Genomic DNA, 17,730 nt, shown 5'->3' on the forward strand with positions numbered 1-17,730 from the left:
CACTCTGGCTTAAGACCCTCACCCCGCCTCCCACTGCTCGATCCCACTGGGATCGGAACCAACGGAGGGCCCTCTCCAGCATCCTCGGCTCGACTCTCCCCAGCCACGCTTCCACCGTCACCATCCACCGCCAAAACCCCTCACCCCTCACCCTCAGCTCTGCCGCACCAACCTGTCTTAATGACACACCAAGAGACACCCCCCTCCGTGCCCCACCTTCCTAGCCCTTGAGATGTACCAGCAAAGTTCACGAGTCTGTCCATGTCACCGGTGTCTGTCCTCCCCTCTGGCCTGGCAACTCCCCGGGGCAGGCTGTTGGCTTCTTGCTGCCTAACACACTGGCCAAGGTAAGTACGGAGGGGTGGGGGGGGTTCTTGTCCCTGAGCCACGCGACCAGCGCCAGGAGCAGCAAGTAGCACTCTGTACCCCATTCCCATGTGGTCTCCACACCAGGAAGAACAGGGTTGGGAGGTTGGGAGGACTGAAGATCCCAAAATGAAGGATATAAGCGACCCATGTAATTGGGGTGTGGGGGGAGGTTACAAATGTTAAAGGCCTGGAGGGGACAGCCCCTCCAGGGAGCGCACAGCCGCCCAGCCTCTGGGTGCCATTTTCCCGGCTCTCAAAGTAGCAGATGCATGAAAATGCTAGCAACTGGGCACCTGGGTGGGTCACTCGGCTAACATCTACCTTCTGCCCAGGTCATGATCTCGGGGTCTTGGGGTCAAGCCCCGCGTCAGGCAGCAGGGAGCCTGCTTCTCCCTCTGCCTGCCACTCCCCATGCTTATGTGCGCTCTCAAATAAATAAATAAAATCTTTTAAAAAAAACTAAAAAAAAAAAAAATGTTAGCAACTACGGAGGGTGGAGGATAAGGAAACTGGCAGCTGTCATCCTACTGGCAACACGGTCCCTCGGAACACGAGACAGCTGAGAACAAATCCATGAATATGGGACTCACCGTTGGCCTGCTCGCCCCACACCCCAAGAATTTACCACAAAGGAACACGGAGCAGAAAAAAAATTTTCTCCAAGCCTGGCGCTGATTCTCATTTTTCCTTATAATGAGAGAAGACAGTGAGAAAACAATCGAACTGGGCTGGTGCATCCCCTCCCCCGCAAATCCCCAGTAAACTGGACTATTACACAGCCATTCGGCAGTAGGACCAGGCAGATGAAGAGGGGAAAGTGCTAGAAAACGATGCTAAGAAAGCAGAATGCAAATAAGCAGGTTGGTAAGCGGTGCTATTTACACAACTTACACCTCGCTCTGACGCAGATACTCTTCTCGGCAAACGGGTGTTTGTGGCATCCTGGTGTCTGGATACGGAAACAGGCCGTGAGAGGTTTGAGACCCGGGGGAAGCCTGGGGAACTGGGCAGCCGGCCTTCAGCCTGCCCCTCCGGGTCGAGACGGCAACAGGCGGGCTGCAGTCCCCCCCGCAGCCGGACGGCCCTGCGCACCCCGAACGCAGACACACACACACCTGCCCAAATGGCAAGTGCCCAGAGGCAGAAGCACGGGTGATCTCCTGAGCGCCAACTGTCTTCACTACTTTGCTAAATCATTACTTCCTCCCAACAGGCTCTGCGTGGTCTTAACTACCAAAGGGCGTCGGAGAAAGAGTGGGAATGTGGGCCTGGCCACGCCAACCTCTCTTGGGCACTTCATGACAAGAACATACACCCACAAAGCCCAGGACCACACCCTGTGCCACTTCAGAGGTCCCCAGGAGGGGAAAGATGCCGGCAGAGGACCTGCCTGTCATCCCCGAGCACCGAGGATGACACAGCCCCACTCTAGTGCCACCACAGTGCCGGGCGGCCCCCGTACCCAGGACTGGGTGCAGCCGGGGAAGGCACCCGGCAGGGCGTGAGGGAGGGTTCTCTGTGTCGCAGAGAAGAATTGGGGCCCCTCCGCCAGGCTCTGCAGGGTTTCTCAGAGTCGCACATCTCCCGACTCAAAGCCCATGTGCTTCCCGCGCTGGGATAGGATTCTTCGTCCGGAGTCGCACAGCTCTTGAGACACATTCTCGGGTCTCCCCAGGACTAAACGAGCCCCCCAGCCCCCGCCAGCCAAAATTCCCATGGGAAGCTCTAACCTTCAATGGGACTGTATTTGGAGATAGGACCTTTACGGAGGGAATTAAGGTTAAATGAGGTCCTGAGGGTGGGGACGCATTTCAGCAGGCCGCGGTCCTCACAAGCAGAGAAGACACACCAGGAACGCGGAAGCAGGCAGAAAAGGCCACCTGCCAGGCAGGGATGGCGGCCTCGCCAGGAGCCAGCGCCGAGGTCACCTGGACCTCCAGCCTCTGAAACTGCGCGAGAGACTGTTGCTCAGGCCTCCCGGCCTGTGGTACTGTCACGGCCACCCCAGCTGACACCCTGGACCCCCAGACAGGCTCGCTCTTCTTATTTTTCTGGGATGTCACAGAGGCAGAGGCAGGACGAGGCGGACACACATCAAAGTCACCTTCCACCCCAAATTTCTAAGAACCCAGGTCTCTCATCCAGAGCACACACAGGTGACACGGCGCCACCAGCCCCTGCCCCAGGCAGCGCATCATCGCACCCACAGTCCACTAACACAGAGTATCAAGGGTCAAGATGTGGATGTGGTGACACATCTGGAGATTCATGTGACAAACTCTGGGTAGGTCCCTACTTGCCAAAGATACCAAATAATAAAACTAGATGGACAATTCTGGAAGATGGTATATACGAGTACAGACAAGACGAATGGCCAAAATCTCCACCATCAGCACTGTGGTCATCCGTTACGTGCTGATGGCGGAGATTTTGGCGGAAGCAGGGTCCACTGCTTCCTCGAGCCCAACGTGGCCCAGGAGGCCCCAGAGCCTCTGACAAAGCAGACATGGTGGTCCGCTGCAGGAGGGGGCGCCTCCCCAGGAAGCAAGAACCCCGCCTGGAAGCATGCCGCTGCGTAACCGCTGGGGCGCCCAAAGATTCCTGCACCCTGACAAGGGCGAGGCCTGGTGTGCGAGCCCGCAAGCTCGGGGGCGCTGTTCTTTACGAGACAAACCTAAGTAAGGCAAAACCCGGTGCTCTTTGGAACAGAAACACCTGAGAGCCAGAAAAAAGTCTGGGATCTCTACACAAGGTGTAACCCACTCAGAGAGAGAGCACTGCAGACACAGAAAGACAAGGCAGAAAGGATCAGGGACCCCCAACAAGAGGGCTTCTGGGTGTTCTCAATCCTTCTGGTTTCTTCCCAGAAAAAGGTCTGAGTTCAGCACTAGGATATCTCCAAGCCCCTCGTGCTGCTGCTCAGTCACTCGCCTCTCCTTATAGCAATGGGAGGGGGTCTCGGACAGAAGCTGGGCCAGGCAATGACATCTAGGCCGACTCCATACTGGGTCCTCTCCAATGTCTTAATTTTCAGCTACCTGCCATTTCCGTCAACTCACAGTGGCTCTCCACTTACTATACTCGTGCAAAGTTCCCTTTTCCAGTAAAGGCATTCAGGTTTTCTTAAGTGCACCCACTTAAAAAAATAAAAAAAAAACACATTGCAGGGTAAGAACTAATACAGCAGTAAATAAGTAACAGAACTGGGGCGCCTGGCTGGCTCAGTCGGTGAAGCTGCTGTCTTCGGCTCAGGTCATGGTCCCAGAGTCCTGGGATAGAGTCCCGTATCGGGCTCCTTGCTCAGCGGGGAGCCTGCTTCTCTCTCTGCCTCTGCCTGCCGCTCCCCCTGCTTGTGCTCTCTCTCTCTCTTTCTCTCTCTGACAAATAAGTAAATAAATAAATAAAATCTTTTAAGAAATATTAAGTAACAGAACTTTGGAAGCCAGCGACTTCTCCTACCCCGGGTGCCCCACATGCGTCGATCTACAGATAACCACACGGCTGAACTCCAGCCGTGACGAACCACACGCTTTCATTACAGACACAGACTGATCATTCCCACAGCGCCCACCCTACAGAGTCTGGTCACTTCCTTCTTCGTCCCCAACTCAAAGAATGCCGGCTAGCTCCCAAACTCCGCTCTTCCTTCCCTAGCAGTGAAAACCCTACTGGGGAGCAGGACAGGACTCTGCCTCCCTAGCAGCCAGGGGAGGCCATGGGGCTGATTCGGGCCATGCCGATGGGCTACTGTGTGCACCTCCTGGGACGGGGCCACCTGTTCTGTACCATCTGTTTGGGCCCACGCTGCAGTTCAGTGAGGCCCATGGGCCTCTTCTCAAAAAATAGTTCAAAACACATAAAACACACCAGACTACAAAGGAAATGGATTCTACTATCAAAATGTAAAAAAATCAAAGTGACAGGGAAATACATAGAATTCTTTATTATCGCATTGAAAACTGTTGTCCAGGAGAAACAACATTCTGAGATTTTGTTCATGTCATGGTTCTCGCAGGCACCTGTGACTTTCACAAAGCACAATCACCCATTTTGCTAAACTGCTATGGTTTCCATGGTTTGCTTCTACCTTCATAACTGAAGGCAATGTACATTTCAGGCAAAAGCTAGAGAAAAAAGTCGTAATTTCTTTCCCTAAGAAAGTTCAGACCCTGAATTCTACCTATGGAAATGGAGGAAGTCTCTCCTTTGCTCCTTCCTCTTTCTTGCTATCTGGGAGGAGAATGGGATGGCTGGAGCCACAACAGTCATTTTGGACCATGAGGCTAGATGGAAGGAGTCCCAGTGTCTGATGAACATAGAGACATACTCTTCCTTCCTCAGAAAAAGGATTCCTCCAGAGCTACAAAGGAAATCCAACTAGCACAATTCCTCTGTAGCTGCCAACCTTCCAAATGCAAACCCCCAAACCTTAAACAAAACAAGTTTCCCTCTGGCTCAGTGCTACTCCATCTCTGCAGCCTGTCCTCTAGAGCGTGCACACACCCAAGCACCGGGTATTAGCTGTAGCTCAGGAAGCTTAGCTCCGAACACCACATTTCGATTCCATGACCAGGTACACACACACACCTGGCTCTACCCCGCATTGCATGAAGTCTGCAGTCACACAGGAGCAAGGGCAAAGGCACTCCACTGATGTGCAGGCCCAAGGCTCACCTGGTGCTGGTGGAGGACACTCAGAAAGTACTTACTAATTGTCATTGATTCTGGCACGGAGGCGGAAGGTAACAGGTTGCTCAGAGGGCTTCCCTGGCTGGGAGGACTGGCTTCCACACTGGGAGAAGGCAGACAGAAGGAAGTTACACTCGGCCGCTCAAAATATACAACCTCACCATTCAAAAACCGAGCAGGTGTAAGGGTACTCAGGTGCACCTGCTAAAAGCCCAGGAGGCAGCCCTCATCATGTGTGGATTCCCTACTTGCAAATTTGCCTTCTCGCCGAAGTCTGTGTGTGTCCCCAAGATCAATACTCAGTATTTGTCTAAAATAAACAGCAAAAAAGACTCCGCGTCCTGGAGGGACCTGGTAACCCCAGTCCTCCCTGACTGTGTACAAACTATGCAGAAACCTATAGGCCTTGTCACTGTCGGGGAGCAGAGCCCTGTCCATAACACCAAGCACGCTTCGGGGTCATCAGGGACTCCCACCCCGGAGCTAAGGCTGAAAATGCAGATGGGATCTATCCCTATTCACCCAAGTTTGCACCAAATTAAAAGCATAGAGAGAAAAACTGGAAGAGTAACGAGGCTCCCGGGGCATCGGGGAGATTTTGGTGTCCATCTGAGCTCTGCCGCCCAACATCCGGGGACTCTGAGCAGCTGTTTCCCTTTGAGACACTTTTGTTTGAAAAGCAGAAAACCCATACGGGGCATACTACCACATGCCAGACTCAGCACTTCTCAAATACAGGAGAGCTAAGTGGCTCAGACATTATATAATCAAATCGTGCCTTATTGTGATCAAATGCTAACATCAAGCATAATGGGAGAGGAGGCACCCAGGCATGGCCCCCAATACCATAAAAGTAAAGGCGGAATGCAAATGAAGTTTGCTAAACACCGTCTCTCGCGTTCTGACGCCCTTGGCAACTTCACGTTCTATGATCTAAGCTAAACCTGGACATACACGTGAAATAAGGCCTTGACCTTGCAACCCGGCAGGTGCACTCCGATCTTTTAAAAGAGAATAAAACGCACAGTTGTGAACAAGACAACTCAATCCCAAAGGCAATCTGGCTCCAGAATACTGACCTGTACCGGGGGCCGGACTCCGGGAGAACGTGGTCCTCTGGTCCTGTCCCGTTCTCCAGGCTTCCAAGGGGGGCATCTGTGCAGAGAGAGCAGTCGCAGAGAGAAAGTCAGCTGTCTGTTTTCATCTCATTCTGTCCGTGAGACAAGGACACAGTGCAGACACTGCCTCATCTGCTAAATCAGTCGACTTAAAATGTTTCCTCACCTGCACAATGGATTTTAATCTGCTACTTGTTTCGTGGTTCTGGCCATCATCTCAGATGTGGCAGCAGTCACTGATAGGAGGCCCCATCCTCCCGCTTAACCTTTTTGACCTTGAGCCACCTGGAATTGTGCGTGAAGTCCATATTCAGAGCCAGCCTCAGAATCAGGGAATAATCAGCTTTCTGATGGACAAAACCGCTCTCACTGTAGTGGCTCATGACAGACGCAAGGGGGCAGCACAGTCCAACCGCTGACCATGTCTGTCTGCATCAAAACCCAAGTGCCCTCCCTGCTGCTTTCTAGAAAGATGCCTCCCCACACTGAGGGGTGTGTGGGGAAGGCATTCAGAAGAAGGGAGCCCACAGATAATCTCTAGAGGCACTAAAGATCTTCATAAACGTATTAGCGGCTGTTCAGGTCTCTTTCCAGAAAAAAGTGCAAAGCCACGGCCCTTAGGCTGGATGGTGACATGAAGGCCGGTGTCAGCCATGGTAACACGTGCCCTTTGGAGACACTCCCCGCTTCTCAAGGCCGACTGCAGAGCCAGGCCATGATGGGGGATGGGGCACACCTCAGGGCCCACAGGGCCCACAGCTCGAGGCCGCCTCCCTGCCATTCCTGTTTTCATCTGAGTTTCCTCCTCCTGCTTGAGATTCCCCAGTTCTTAAGGGACTCTACTCAGGGAACCCTGAAGAGAAAATGTCTCTTTGACACTGCTGTCCCCGTTAAGCTATTCCACTTGCTCTTCTTTTTTTTTTTTTTCTTTTTTTTAAAGAAGTTTGAGAGGAAAACAGCAAGTGTGTCCCCCTCGGCCTCCCCTACCCTCCTCTGAGCATTGTGGTGAGTTTACCAGGCCAGGCTCTGCCTCCAGCATTAAACCTAGCCTCTCTGTGACTCGGCTTCCTCGACTAGGGAAGGGCTAACACCAGCGACTACCATACGACATCTTAATAATACCAACCGCGTGATTAAACTCATGTTGTGACACAAGCATGCTTCAGCGGGAACACTCGGTGACTGCTAGTGCAACTCGCTCCGGAACGCCGCCCACCTACCACAGGCTCCCGCCCTCATCACACACACACACGCACATGCACACACACCACCTCACAGCCTTTTCTCTGATTCCCTTGTGAAGACATCTCTGGATCGCAGCTCAGAGGCCTCTGCCCCCTCGGCAAACCCAGCAAGGTCCTGGCCCCAGCTGCCAGCAGGTTGAAGAGGACAACGTCCCAAACGCGCCTGTGGCTGGGACCTCAATCCTGAATCCCACGGGGCTCGCTGCCTGCCTGGAAGCTCTACTGGGACGCCTGCAGGGCCCACCGCCTGGTCACGACTGTCCAGAGCGCTCCCGTCTGACACCCTCTCCACGGGGCCGTCACCTCCCCCCATCACAGAGCTCGAGGTGCCCCGTATCCGCCATTCCTTGTCCACAGTCCTGTCCACCGCCACCCTAGAGCTGAGGCTCCATACCTTCTAGGGGTCTCCCACAGAGGGTCCCCGCAGTCCTGTCCCACCTGTTAATCCAACTCACAGCTGTCGGATTCCTCTCCCTGAAGCAAAAACGGTAACTCCAACATGCACAGCAGCACTCCATAGCTGGAGGAAAGGCCGCCATTACCCACCAGCATTTCAGATCCCAGGCCTACTCGGCCCCAGTGATGTCCCACCAGAACACACCCCATGAGCTGGGACGCGGCAGCGGGCCTGACACACTGGGGCCACAGAGCAAGTGCTCACACGGGCTGTGTCACTCACCATGGAGGCGCCCTCTGAGGGGCGCGCTATTACCTTAATTTTACAGATGTGGAGATGGCCCTGGAGGACTTCAGTGATCTGCCCAAGATCGCAAGCTAACATGCGAGGGTCTGAACCGCACTGTGCCCAGCGGCAGAGCTGAGTCCTTCCCCACTTCACGGTCTCTCTCACAGCAGATCTGAGCTATGCGCCTCTCCCTCTACGGGTCCTTGCACTCCCTGCCTTATTCCTTTGTCTACACTGCGTCTCCACCTGGACCACATTTTTCCAAGTGCCAGGTGTCCACTCCCTTCAGCATGCCCCATCCCCATGGACTCTGCACACCCACCACTCACCCACTCAGCAAAGGATCCTTGAGCGCCCCACTGTGCGCCTAGCTCTGTCCTGGGTCTGGGTCACACTGGAACCAGGCAGATATGGACCTGCCCGTACAGATCTCAAAGAGTAGTAGGGGGACAGGACTTACCAGGTGATTACACACTCACACACACGGTTACAAGCTGAGGTCAGGGCACAGGACCCACAGGACATCTCTGGCAGTGTGAACGTGAGACCTGGCCTGCCAGAGGAGGGGACAGAGGAGCCCTTAATGAGCCACCACCACATGGGCTGCCTCCTGAAGGATGTGCACAGGGGGCAGGAGGAGAGAGACTAGAAGTGGAAGCAGGCAGGCGTGGCTAGGGGCCTGGAGCTAAAGAGAAACGGGAGATCAGGCTGTGCACTGAGCTGGGGACTGGGGGGCCGCCATGAGGATTCTGGATTTTATCCTCACTGCGCTGGAAGGGTTCGGAGCAAGGGAATGACGCAATTTGATGTATGCGCTAAGAAATCCCTCCAGTTGCTGTAAGAACAGCCAGGGTGGGGGCAGGAGCAGAAGCAGGGAGAGTTGTTGATGTGCCTTGGCCCCCCCTTGCCTGCAAAACTCCGGGGGGGGGGGTGGTCACCTCTGGATCCCCCCAGAGCCCAGCACGGTGCTGGCGCAGAGCAGGGCCACCCACCAGTGGCGTACAGAAAACCATGAGCCCTGAGAGGCACAGGACCCACCTGAGGGGTGGAGACCACACAGCACACAGGCCGGGTGGGCACCACAGTCCCCTGACACCGCAGGCGGTTCCAGCACCCTCCAGGAGCCGCACGCCCAGATCAACCACCTCAGAGTGGAGCAGCACGGCCACAGAGCTGCCCCAACGTCACCAAGGAAGCCCGCTGGCCCCGCGGTGGGACACGGAGCTGAGGAGCGTTACACCTGGTGAGGGGACCCAAGGTTTCAAATGAACAAACACACCCTCAGAAACACACTCTGAATCTGCGGAAACCCAACACTAAGCCCAGGACCCTCGGGGAGGAGGAGCTGTAACGTTCTCACGCGTGCAGCGGGTAGAGGCGGGTGTCCTCCCACCTCCAGCGAGTGCTCGTGTGGAAAGAAACCTCGGGGGTGCGCTCCCCTGCGGCTTCAGAGAGATGACGGTGTATGTGCTCTGCTGTGTGCAGGTAACGGACATGCCCAGAGGAGTGACTGGAGCGAACCCTCCACCTGGGTCTCATGTGACCCTGACGGGTGTGATCCTTCTCGGAGCCTCGGACCCCAGAAACGCAGGTCCAAAGCCTGGCCCCTTGTCCACAAAGCCTCCTCATCCAAGAAGCAGAAGAAGGATATTTGTGTGTTGAGAGCCCCCTTCTCTGCCACGTTCTCCCTCCCAGATTTAGCTACCAAATCACTCCTCCTTCTCCACCACGGGCCTCCCTCCCCCTCCCGCTAAAAGCCCCCCAGGGCAGCGACGCCATGGCCACCAGCACTTTCAAAGATGCTACGAAGGTCTCCTAAGAGTAGAGCCCTCTGTGTGCAAAGCTGTCGTGAGACACAAATGGCTCCCCGGCTAGAGTGAGAGAGAGAGTAAGTTGTTAACCTTGGTCGAGTGCGAGGGTATCGATCAGAAGGGACAGCAGTCAGAGATGAGGAAAAGAGCAGCAGTCTGAGAGAGACATGCTGACAGTGCACCCACAGCTGCCCAGGCAAAGGCCCCCCAAGGAAAAGGGGATCAGGCCAGGAGGGACTGAAGCAACCTTGCCTTCCAATCAGGTAGCAGACTCCCCCGGCTCTGATTCTAGTATCTTCTGCAGCGCAAACATCATTTGTCTTCCTATGCAACTCTTACCCACAGCGACTCTGCCCCCGAGGCTGTCACCAGCTTCCAGGACTCCTGGCAGCTTTGTTACTACAGTAAATTAAAAAGTTGGCAGACCGGCTCACACACAGCATCTCTGATGAGGGTAATCAAGATACACTGGGGCTCGGGGTCCCACGACAGTGACAAGATGAAGCCTCTGGGTCTGGAAGGGTAACAGGCAGAGGTGGGACCTCAGGAAAGCTGCCAGGAGGACGCCTTCCTGCGAGGATGCTGGAGGCCAGCCAGCAGCTCCTTTCCCTGAAGGAGAGCCCACGGAGGGAGGAAGAGCGCTAAGCTCCGTAAGACTAAACCCAACAGAACGGCCCTCACCCTCAGGTCTGACAGTCGAGAGGAGCCCAGCTGAGAAAGGAAGAGGCCACTGGGAACAAAACCAAACACCAAGTGCAGGCACCTTGACACCCCAGCGACCGGTGGCCTCCTTGGTGGGGAGGGAGACAAGGCGAGTGGGGCCCCGGGTCAGCAGGTGGAAGTCATGTGGTCCCAGAGCTGGGTCAGGACCGTCTGCTCTCTGCAAGCCCCGCCTCTTCTCATGCACCCTGTCCGAGAGAGCAGTGCCCCTGATGGGCCCTGGCAAGGTAACCAAGCCCGCCCACTGGCCGTCTGGGCCACATGTGGTCCCCTGGGGAACGCAGCAGCTGGCGCTGGCCTGGCCTGCAGACCAGCTCAAGCCACCAGCCCAGCCCCCCTAGGGGACGTAAGTGGAGACGCAGGAAGAATTTCCTCCCAGTATGGGGGGCCATCCAGCCGAGGCCAAATGGGGAGGGGTCAAGAGTGGCAAGAAAGAGCAAAGCCTCTCAAAGGAAAGAGGAGATGGGGCAGACCCCCTAAGGAAGAGTGGGGCACACAACAGGGGAGACACGGGAGCACGCTCTGTTCCGAACACCAGCTCCCGGTCCACAGACGCCCCACAGCAGGGGTCCCACCACTGCCGCAGGGCTGACAGCAGGCTTCACAGGGCCTTAGCCTGGCACCTGGCCCCACGCCAGCCTGGGGAGCCTTCTGCCCTTCCTCCCAGGCTGTGGTTGAGAGAGGATGCATTGGTCCGAATGGGCCACCTTCCAGGCTGGGGCTCACTCCATGGGCTTGCTACATGCCAGCTGCCATCACCACCAGTAGCTGCACCTTCCAGAGAGATGTGCCCAGCAGACGGAGTCACATCGCCCTGCACGCTAGGAGCCCCGGCATCCGTGGAGGACACTGCCACTCGGGAGAGGTAACCCGCCCTGCTCAGCTCCTGCGGCTCCTGGGGCGGGGCTCTCTGAGCGCCACTGGAGAGGGCTGCTGGTCAGCGGCCCACCTGCGCTGCACCCCAGCTCTCTGAGCGAGTTTCCGTCCCCTGCCTGGGACAAAAACAACAGTCCATCAACAGAGAGTCTGGTGATCAGACTCAACAGCTTCCTGAGCCGTCCAGAAACCATGATGGTTTCTTAAACCTGGCCCTGGGAGGGGGAGGCGGTGCCTGTGTAGGGGTCGGGGGCCGGGGGCCGGGGGCCAGGGACGGCCACCAGCACTGCACCGTGCCACTCACCGCACTGGCTGCACGGCACACTCGCCGTCTGGGCACACCGGGCTCATCCACACGCACGCTCCTCCCCACCTCCACCACTCCCCGCGACCTGCTCTAGCTCAAGGAAAAAAAAGACAAACCACACGAGAGCACGTTCAACCAAACGGAAGGCGCTGGAAACGCTTACCACCCCACCGGCAGGTTCTAAGCAGGCTGCTCTCTGACCCTCCAGCACTTTGCTGCAAAGGGTACAGGGGCCCTCCGAGCTATGAGTTCTGTTAACTTTCTCCCTAAGAGGCAAAATTAATGGTTACCATTTGTGGTCAGCTTGTACGTGCCCAGTTCCCCAAAACCTACTGGTAAGGAACACAAATAGGCTCAGGGGCTCCTTCGTGACTTGTCAGCTGGTTTGGCCCAATCCTCCCTCGGGAGGGAGCAACTCACACACTCAGGGTCAGCAAGAAGAGAAGCCAAACCCTCAGTCCTGCCCTGAGCCCCGTGCCTCTTTGCTCCCTCCTGTCTGCAGAGGAAACCCAGACACTCCAGCCAAAGCACATGAATGGAGGGAGGGAGGAATCAGGAAGCACCCACCTGCCGGGCTGTAGGAGCCCACTCCGCTGACCGGGAAGAGGACATCGGCGTCGCCGTGGAGCACCTGCAGGGGAGCCCAGCTGTGCATCTGGGAGAGGTGGGTGTCCCCATCCAGCGGCCTAAGATGAGAGAATACAGCTGCGTGACAGACAGAAGAGCCTCTGACGGCTCAGACCACCACAAGCATCTGCCAGGCCTCCCTTAAGTTCCCTCTTGGGAACCAACCAGACCGTGACGGGACTGAAGACGGGAGGCCCAGGCTGGGAGCGGGAGCGTGCGGTCCAGATCCGACAGCGTGCCTTCATTCCTCCAGCCAGAGTTTGTTGAGCACCTACTACGGACCAGGCTCTGTGCTCACATATATCCTGTGCTGCCCAAACAGCCAGCAAATAAATGGGGTTTATCCTGCCCTTGGGGAGCTTACAGTCTGGTGGGGGACCCGGACGTGAATCACACAATCCTGCAAGACGTAAGACAGCAGTTCAGAGTCGCGGAGCTGGTCAGGAAGGCCACAGGTTAGAGGTGAGAGCTGAAGGTGAGGGCAAAGGGTGAGCAGAGGGAAGAGGAGGATGGACAAGGGGGATGCTTGGTGAGGGGACAGCAGGTGCCAAGGTCTGAAGCAGGAGAAAGCACGGCGTCCCCAGCTCTGAAATGATGTCAGCCACGTGACCTGGGGTTAGTGTCCCATCACCTCGCTGGTTCTCAAAACCTCGTCAGTGAAACAGCAGAATCAGACCGTATTGTGTCTGGTTCCCTTCCAAGAAAGGGGGTCCGGTTAAACATTACCCTGGCTCATATGACCTGTTACATCATCACCTTATCCATGAAGGACAAAGGCAACCTAGACTATCTTTGTCACGCTGGCTGCTTCGGCTCAGTGTGTTTGGGAAGGATTTGCCCACTGTATCGTCTACCGCTAGACGACCAGGAACCATTCATAAATACCAGACTGTAGTTGCAGGGGACATTAAAGTTTATAGAATCACTCTGCAACTCAGCTGTAAAAAGTCCAAAGCAGATCATAGTCCTACCTAGTTAACAGGGGAAGGACGGGAGGGAGGTGAAGGAGGGAAGGGGGGAAGGGAGGGGAGGGAAACGGGAGACGCAAGGTGTAGGAGGTTATGGGACTTGTCCAAGTTCAGCATCCTGGATGGGACCAAGGCTTCAGGGTCTGAGACCATGCCTTCCAAATCCGATTACAGTGGGCTTCGTGGCTGCTGCTCACCTTGTGGCATGGTGTGTGTCGTGTTTCTTTTGGTTTAGAGCAGGGATCAACACAACTGTTTTCATAAAGGACCAGACAGGAAAGAGTGTAGGCTTCGGGGCCACAACTACTCTTCTCCATAGTTGTTGTTGACAGCCCTTTGAAGAGCAACCACCATTCTTAGCTTGGGGGCGGATCTGGCCTGGAGGCTACTTTGTCAGGGCCTTCCAGAGGCCACTTTGAGATCTTCCTGTCAGCCCTCTCTAGCTTCTGGTCAGACGTGAGGCTCTGAGCAAGAAACGGGAAATAACCCTAACAGACCTGTGCAGAATCCGTCCGTGAATCCTACAGGTCACTCCCCAGTGAGCCCCTTGGGAGAAGGCAGCAAAACCACCCGTCCTTGCAGGGGCCACTACGCCGGCTCCAAGCAGGTGGGATTTTCCACCGTTTGTTCTGAGGGGAAATTTTGCCACGTTCCAGAAACATAGGCAGGGCACAGGTGAAGCCAGGCCCCATCAGCTGAGGTTTGAGAACCCAAGCAAAAGTGACCGAGGCCACCCCCAAAATGATTTACACTGAAGTGATTCCTAAGGCAAAGACTGATTCCGAGCAGGGGGCCACAGTCGGCTTAGTGATAACAGGTGTTGCTTTTCATTAGGAAAAAGAGATGCTTATTTTAAAACCCGGAAAATGCCAAAAAGAGGAGAGGGGCGGGGACTACACCAAAAACCACACTACCCAAACCAAAACGGACTTAGATACTCCGTCCTCAGCACCTCCCTCTTTTTTTTTTTTTAAGATTTTATTTATTTATTTGTCAGAGGCAGGGAGCACAAGCAGAGAGAACAGCAGGCAGAGGGAGAGGCAGGCTCCCCGCTGAGCAAGAAGCCGATGTGGGACTCGATCCTAGAACTCGGGGTCATGACCGGAGGTGAAGGCAGACGCTTTAAGGGCTGAGCCACCAGGGCGACCCCATACGTTTCTTCAGGAGGTCCTAATGAAACTCAATGAAGGATTTATCATTGGCTTTTGTCATTCAATATTCATTCCTAAACTGGTCTTCACACTACTGAGATACTCTAGAAGGTCACTACAAATGTTCAAGACCCCACAGGATCACGGGGAACCGATGAATCACTACAGTATACACCCAACACTAATAGACCACTCTGGTACCGATACTGGGATTAAAATTAAAAACTTGGGATGCCTGGGGGACTCAGTTGGTGAAGTGTCTGCCTTTGGCTCAGGCCTGAGGCCTCAGCGTCTGCCTGATCCCAGGGTCCTGGGATTGAGTCCTGCCTCATGCTCCCTGCCCAGAGGGGAGACTGCTTCTCCCTCTGCCGCCGCCCTTGCTTGTGCTCTCTATCTTCTGACAAATAAATACAACACTTAAAAATTTAAAAATTTAAATTAAACTAAAAATTTAATTTAAAAAGACAGAAGTCTGCGACCTGAAACGTTAAGATGTTCCAAAGTGAGCTACACGTCATCGGCTGTTAAGGCAGGTCGGCTCCCGGCTCCCGGGTATTGCTTCTTGAAAGGTGGACTTTGGTATCTAGACCCAGTCACCTTTTTCCCGAGACTCTGTCCTCAGGGCACAGTCCCAGCAGGGGAATGGCAAAATCAGGTGGGATAAACATTTCTGAGGCTCCGGACTCTGTATCACACTGTCTTCCCGGAGGGCTGTCAACACTACAGGCCAGCAGCGAGGATCATGAGGATGCCCCTGGCACCTCCTGTGTGCCTGAACATACTACACAACTGGGACCGCCGAGAGCAAGCACTCCCCCAAGGTGCTAACCGGGCGCTCTCCTTTCATCCAGTTCTAAATCGTGGCAAAATGCAGTGTCCGGAAGCACTGTACTTGCTCAATTGCTAGTGAGGTGTAACGTTTGTCCCTATGTTTGTGATTCTGTTTGAATTATGTTTTCATCCCACTTCCCTACAGGTGTCAGAGGTCACATAAGAAGGGAAAACCTCTTTCTATAATAACAATATTACCCTCTTTGAAGAAAAACAAAAACAAAATGCAAAGCAAACACTTGTAAGTATTGAGGCGGGAGGGACTAGATTTTCCTCGGTCATCGGAGGGGCTTTAATTGCCAGCGAAGAGAGATGTTAACCCAGCTCTAGGCCAACAGAGCACTTCAGAGACCATCGGAGCACTGCCGTGGCCAGAGCCATCGCATCCACAGCGGGTGTCTCCTGGTCGGGCCGCCTGTCCCTCACGAACCTGGCGGTGCTGTTAGCTGCTCAGGCTCTGGCCCCTCCAGGCTCCTAGACCTTTCGTGTGAACGTTAGCTCAGAATCAAAATGAAAGGATTACTCAGTAGGCCATGTCATCATTCCTCTGCTCCTCCCCAAGACGCTCTGCAGAATGTTCAATCGAGATTCCCCCTTACGCCAGGGAGAGGCTGCCCATAATCTGCAGAAGGCCCAGTGGCCCTGAAGGGCCCGGGGCCCTGTAGAGGTGACCCTGCACTGTTTTGTGTGTCACACATCACAATGCCCGTGGCAGCTACCCTGGCTCGCAAGCTGGCCTCCCCCTCGGGCCTCCCTCAGTGGCATAGTCTGGTAGGAAGAGAAATGACTGTGTCTGAGGCCACAACACACAGAGCAAATAGACTCAGAGACATGCTCACCCACAGACACACAGAATGTGGAGGCTGCCTGTGTCCACTCGACTAGGCCATGGTAGCAAGATGTCTGATCAAACGTCCTTCTAGTCATTTCTGTGAAGGTACGTTTACATGAGATGAACACTCCAGTCACTAGTCTTTGAGTAGATCAGATCATTCCCCCCAGTTCAGCTGGGCCTCACGCAATCAGTTAAAGGTCATAACAGGAAAAGACCGAGGTCCCCCAAAGAAGAAATTCTGCCAGCAGCTGGCCTCCTCCCTGGGTCTCCAGGCTGCTGGTCTGCCCTACAGATTCCAGACCCATCAAGCTTCCACAATCACGTGAGCCAATTCCTTAAAACAAATCTAGACAGACAGGTACGGATGGACAGACAGTAGTTCTGTCCTTTATCTATAGGAGATACGCTCCAAGACCCCCAGGGGATTCCTGAAATCCTAAAACTGCACCAAATACTGAACCCTGTACATACGCTGTGTTTTCCTATCCACACACACCTCTGATAACCTTTAATTTCTAAATTAGGCACCTTAAAGATTAACAGCAATAATAATAAAATAGAACGGGAACTTGGGTGGTGCAGTTGGTTAAATGCCCGACTCTTGATTTCAACTTGAGTCATGTTCTCAGGGTTGTGGGATCAAGCCCCGCCTCAGGTTCCCCACACAGCGTCGAGTCTGCTTAAGACTGTCTCTGCCCTGGAGTGCCTAGGTGGCTCAGTCATCTGAGCAGCTGCCTTCAGCTCAGGTCATGATCCCAGGGCCCTGGGATCGAGCCCCGCATCAGGCTCCCTGCTCCATGGGGAAACTACTCCTCCCTCTCTCTCTGCCTGCTGCTCTGCCTGCTTGTAGTCTCTCTCTGTCAAATAAATAAATGAAATCTTTAAAAAAAAACAACTCTCTCTGCCCCTCCCATTCATGTTCTCTCTCTCTCTCTCAAACAAAAAAAATAAAATAAACTTTTTAAAAATAAATAAAATAAAATAGAACAATTACAACAATAATCTGTAATAAAAGGTTATATGAATGTGGCCTCTCTCTCTCAAAATATCATACTGTATTGGAGTCACCCTTCTTGTGATGACATGAGATGACAAACTGCCTATTAGATGATGAGACAGGGAAACTGAAGGACTCCATAAAAATCTGCTTTTGGGGGCGCCTGGGAGGCTCAGTCAGTTAAGAGTCTGCCTTCAGCTCAGGTCATGATCCTGGTTCCTGGGTTCTCTGCTCAGCCGGGAATCTGCTTCTCTCTCTGCCTTTCTGTGCTCTCTCTCTCTCTCTCTTTCTTTCAAATAAATAAGTCTTCTTTTTTAAAAAATCTGCTTTTTGCTCTTATTCTTGCTTGGACCTGGGTATCCACTTTACTCGTGCCTCCTAACGCAACAGCACATGTCTTCCTTGTAGGAGGCAAGGAGTTAATGATTTCTTTAGAGTAGATAACATCTAAGGAAGGACCAGGTGAGGATGACCGGAGGAAGTCATCATCTGTGTAATCCAC

At 54.2% G+C, this 17,730-nt stretch overlaps 1 protein-coding gene across 2 annotated transcripts in view; it reads right to left on the reverse strand.

The window, feature by feature from the left end:
• The window catches only part of SNX29 (sorting nexin 29), a 473,687-nt gene that overhangs the window by 386,547 nt on the left and 69,410 nt on the right, over positions 1 to 17,730 (reverse strand). For both annotated transcript variants that reach the window (XM_032836282.1, XM_032836283.1), the window contains exons 9-11: positions 12,387 to 12,505; positions 6,138 to 6,213; positions 5,079 to 5,161 (exon numbers count right to left, since the gene is read on the reverse strand). In XM_032836282.1, coding sequence (XP_032692173.1) covers positions 5,079 to 5,161; positions 6,138 to 6,213; positions 12,387 to 12,505 — 278 coding nt within the window. The remainder of the gene's footprint in view (positions 1 to 5,078; positions 5,162 to 6,137; positions 6,214 to 12,386; positions 12,506 to 17,730) is intronic.

Source organism: Lontra canadensis, unplaced genomic scaffold, assembly GCF_010015895.1.
Source record: "Lontra canadensis isolate GAN:19392208 unplaced genomic scaffold, GSC_riverotter_1.0 scaffold91, whole genome shotgun sequence".
NCBI lineage: Eukaryota > Metazoa > Chordata > Mammalia > Carnivora > Mustelidae > Lontra > Lontra canadensis.